This window comes from Brassica oleracea, chromosome C3, assembly GCF_000695525.1.
Source record: "Brassica oleracea var. oleracea cultivar TO1000 chromosome C3, BOL, whole genome shotgun sequence".
NCBI classification, from domain to species: Eukaryota; Viridiplantae; Streptophyta; class Magnoliopsida; order Brassicales; family Brassicaceae; genus Brassica; species Brassica oleracea.
Genome location: NC_027750.1, coordinates 9,366,500 through 9,371,469, shown reverse-complemented (window position 1 = coordinate 9,371,469; position 4,970 = coordinate 9,366,500). Strand labels below are relative to the sequence as shown.

Here is a 4,970-nt window from a genome sequence, read left to right as displayed (position 1 = left end):
TGTTATTAAAATTTAGTTTTTAATGTATGATTTAGGGTTTAAGATTTTCCAACGGTGTAGAGTTTATCCAAAGATTAAGGTTTAGCGTTTAGGGTTTAGGGTTTAGGGTTTAGGATTTAGGGTATAGGGTTTAGTATTTTGCTGAAGATTTAATAATATTAATTTATATTTTTTGTAACTATTTTTATGTATTTTTATTATTTTATTTTAAAAATATAATATAATTTGGATATTCAATTTTATTTACTTTTTTAAAAGATATCAAATATCAAATACTCAAACACTGTGAACCTAGAGGTTCACCCTAGGGGTGAAACCCAAGAATTTCTCGGTTTTTAAAAGATGGTACAGTACTCTGTAAGAAAATAAGTAAAGAAAATTCGAACTTGTCCTCAGTAGTAGTATTTCAGTGTGAAATCAATATCAGTAAATTAAGTTTCAGTTATACAATGATGTGAGTTAGAGGATAATTCTCTAGCGAATGGAAAAGAAAACATAAAGCAACATATATAGGTCATCAGCATGGTCCGTACTAAGCCAAGCCGGATGAAACATTCATTTTAAGCTCCCAAATTTTTTGAAAATTTATATATATAAATAGACTCGTAAATTTGTAATAAAAAAAATCTAGGTCCCTAAACTATAAAAATCCTTATTAGACTGTCTACAGTCCTTAAAAGCTCAAGGCCGCTCATCAGATTAATTCCTTGTGTGTTAGAGATGGGTTTTGGTCCTTTTCAAACCTCGATATATAATGATCTCGGCCCAACGATAAAAGAAAGTCAGTCGAGATGAAAAGGAAAACTAACAGAATCCCTTGTACAATGTTTTGGTTTGGTTGTTAGTACGCTCTAAAGTATACATCACAGAAAGGTATAAAATAAAAATTATCAAATTCTAAAACTCTGAAGATTTTGATTTCTAACATCAGCTAGACAAAGCATGCCCAAAGGAAGCACCAGCCATAGAACAAGAAGGTTTTGAGAGATCAACTCAACCAAGCTTTGCATGGATGAGGAAAGCTTCTGGAAAATGAAAAGCAGGAACCCTTGGTTAAGAAGGTGACAGAAACACAAAATATTAGCATTCTATAACTACTATGCGAAGGAACCGAAATTTAATCACTGCTCTTGTAGATGACTCAGGTGAAATACATCGAGGAGATCAGAGAGTAACTATAGTAGCAGATAAGTATTTTACAGAAAAAATTCAATCTCAGTGTAACTAAAGTAGCAGAGAAGTATTTAATAGAACAATGACAATGACGTATAGCTTCTTGGGGACTTTTAGCATTTCTCTAACGCTGGTTTAGTCTCTTCGATCTCGTCTCCTTGACTAGGCTCTGCGGTTGAGATGTTGCTGTTATGATCAACTGATTGGGTTCTACTGGTTTGGCTTTGGATATAAGACCACTTGTCTTGAAACAGATAGAGCAAGACAAAAGAGGAGAGTTGTGCCGTGAAGAGTATGGTCCAAAGTTTAGCACTTTTTGATGTCTTTTGAGTGTAAGCGTTTAAGCCTGTGTATATGTTTATTATCCCAAGAATAGCCACTGACGATCCCAATAACCAATGTCCTACAAACCAATTCCTTCTAGCTTTTCCTCCCCTGCAATGTATAGTACAATTCAATTACAGATGCAATATGAACTAGATATATTCAGTAGTTATTGTATCATAACATTTTACTGAGTCTAAGTCTTAAATAATTTGCATTTAGTATTCATATACACCACAAAACAAGCTTTAGCTCCAAAAACCACCATAAATTTAAAAAAAGAGCTATAATCACCACAAATAATAGGTTTAGTAACAGTTCATAAAAGCTCATATAGGAAATGTTGCTACATCATTTAGGACCACTTCTTAAAACAATAAAAATCTTTATAAATCTAAAATTTGTGAAGAACCTTAAATAGTAAAGTGAAATCTTTTAGAATTATCCATTATTTTTCACAAGATATGATTCAGAAGTACCTTGAAGGTCGGAGAAAGCCAAAAAGAGCTTGGAGCCATACAATGGCGTAAAGTCCAACTCCTAGCCGTTGGTGATGATTGTTGAAGGAATTATTGAAGTTTTTTATTGACATTACTGCACCTATCGTTACAATTATCACTGCAACCATCTGTTTGATCAATCAATCTCATTGTTAATTGCTCGCTTAATTTTCCAAGCAAACCATGATCTACTTGTTGATTACTAACAAGACAATAGTTAGAAGTGATTATTGTTGATTAACCATAGCCAAAATATGTTATTAACAAGGAAACTTCATTTTGTACTCATTTTCTTAAAACATTTTCTGAGTGAAAGTATCCAAAAAGAGAGAACGAATTAAAGGTTAAGAAGATATTGACGCTTTTGCTTGACATTCAAGTCTCCATGATTACCAGTGTGATTAACAATCTAGAACAACCCAAAAGGCCCTACTAATAACATAAAAAAAGTCGTTAACTGGATGCTATCTTTATTCTTTAGACGAGGAAAAAGGAAATAGGAAAGAGGAAAGAGGCATCTTTACTTTTACTCTCTATCCAGTATCCACCCATATTTTCACACCGACCATTGAATTTCATTTTCGGAGCATACAATGTTTTCAACATTCTTATGATTTAGCTGTAGAATTAAAATACTGATATTGTAGAAAAGAGCAAAAAAAGAAGAAGTGAAACCTGCCTGAGAAGTAACATGAAGAAAGAACAGCCGCCGAAAACAGATTGAAGGTTGACCTTTCATAGACATTAATCTGATGGAGATAATACCAATTGGCATCAAAACACCCATCGATGCCCAAAGCATAAAGCCATGTACTTTGATTTCGTACACAAGCTTTGGATTTAGTTTCTGTTTCAAAAACAATAAAAATTCAAATTAAGTTTTTTGTAAATTAATTAACAAGCACGCAGTTCATACATGGAATAAACAAAAGAAAATGATAGTAAAGATTTCTCAATTCTTTAATCGTTTTTATGCAAAAGAACATCGTTCATCTGTAAGTGATTAAATTATTTATAGGCCACAAGGGTTCTTCATGGTTTCATTTAAATCCATCGTGTGATGATAAATGAACTCATTATGTTATAAGTTTCATCAGTAACAAAGGAAATGCTTAAGCTTCAATGTAAAGAACTATAAGCTATGTAAATGAGATTGCGAGGAGTGAAATAAATTTATTATGATGTGTGTGAGAGATAGAGAGAGAGAAGTACATATTAACCTGGGATATTGGAGAAGTATCGAGGGGACTATTGACATCAATGGCCAAGCTTCTGGTATTTTCTTGGGAGGAGCATAGGGGAAGAGGAAGAAGAACAAGAAGGAGAGAGACGAAGAGTTGATGAGTCTCCATGATCTCATGTGGTTTGAAGAGGGAACATCAAAAACAGTTTAGGACATGAAGATAGCTAAATCATGAGTTTATTTCATATATATATACACACAAATATGTGTGTAAAGAAGGATGGAGATATGATACTTCATCCACTAGTTTCCTAGCAATAGAAGAAGAGAAAAGAAAAGTGGGGTTTTATAATCTGCTTTTAGAGTGTAAAGAAATGTGATCAAATTAAAGCGCGCAACTCTGTAATATAATATGGTTTTGCATGGAGGTTGATGGTTTATTCGTATTTGTAGGTTTGGATGTAAATGGAGGAAAATCAAGTGGAGGAATGGGCAATAAAGTTACTCAGTTTTTGTTAAATTTACTGATTTGATTTAGAATTTAAAGGGAGCTTATTTTCGAAAGAATAAGCCAAGTTCGATTATCGTGATAAGTGTAAAAATTATGCTTAGGCATTCTTAACTAGTTAGATATTGACAATGATGTTTTACCAATAAAATCCAATAATGGAAATTTATTCGTTTTTTTTTAAGAAAAAGACTCAAGTGGGTCTCACTATTTATGAAGCATTACTTTGTGCTCTCTTTGACAAAAATTTAAAATTAAACCGAAATTCCTTAAGCTTAGATTCATCCAAAAGTATAATTTTATTGGACTTCTATGTTTTGTGGAAGAATGTCAGAGTTTGTAAGGGAAAGTGAGTCATGGCAGGTTGCACTCAAAGGCCACTAAAATATGTTACTGTCAACAAACATCATGATTTCACTATGGAAGGTATAAATCAAATACCACATGCAAAACTACTTCTCTTTCCAAACGTGAATGTTAAGAGCATCACAAATATTTATACAAATGATCATAAATGTAAAAAGTTGTTCAGCTGTTTGAATCAGTTTCTGTAGCATTTAAGTTTCTTAAAAAAAGTATCAAGTTTCCTGATACCATATTTTGTCTAGCTAGCGCATTTTAAGTGCGATTTGCTTAGTTCATGGCCCAATCCGTTTCGCTTAGGGAAATGAAAACATGTATGATTGACACGAATTAGCCATAAAAGTTATCAGAAACAAATGAGACAATTGACACAAAAGGAATAAATAAAGAAAAAGGACCACTTCACGTTTTGTAGCTTTCCAAATTCGATTAACTCCAAATTGTAGCTTGTCTTGGTTTACATGTCTACTGCTCTTTTGTTTTGGTGCTTCCAGAGGCGGGCCTACAAATAGGGTGTCAGCTGACACAAGTTAAAAATAACTAATAGCATTTTTATTGAAGATCTGATGGTTCATTTGGTTAACAATCTCATTATTTGAACCCCCTTTTCTCAGGTTCGAAGTACTTCAAGCGCATCATCTCTTTTATTTTTCTCAACTATTGATATTGGGCTGAGGCCCAGATTTTCTGACACCCCTAATAATTTACCCTGGGTCTGCCACTGGGTGCTTCCAATACTTTTCTAGCCCCAATAATCTGTCTCTCGACCATCCCCGAATCAAAATCACAAGTTCATCTCACTCCTATGCAAATTACCACCTGCTAGTCACATTCAACCAATTTTTTCTACCGTTAGGAAAGTTGTAGTCAATTAATATCCACGGACCAGTCAGGTGTAAATTCGTTAAAACTTTAGTTC

The 4,970-nt window shown here is 33.4% G+C and overlaps 1 protein-coding gene across 1 annotated transcript; it reads right to left on the bottom strand.

Moving 5' to 3' along the window:
• Positions 1-1,107: 1,107 nt before the first annotated feature.
• Positions 1,108-3,527, bottom strand: LOC106332010 (cytochrome b561 domain-containing protein At2g30890). The gene is made up of 4 exons (XM_013770460.1): positions 3,218-3,527; positions 2,677-2,844; positions 1,977-2,125; positions 1,108-1,608 (listed from the first exon to the last, which is right to left on the bottom strand). The coding sequence occupies exons 1-4, from the start codon at positions 3,347-3,349 to the stop codon at positions 1,287-1,289; spliced, it is 771 nt and encodes a 256-aa protein (XP_013625914.1). The 5' UTR covers positions 3,350-3,527; the 3' UTR covers positions 1,108-1,286.
• Positions 3,528-4,970: the final 1,443 nt, after the last annotated feature.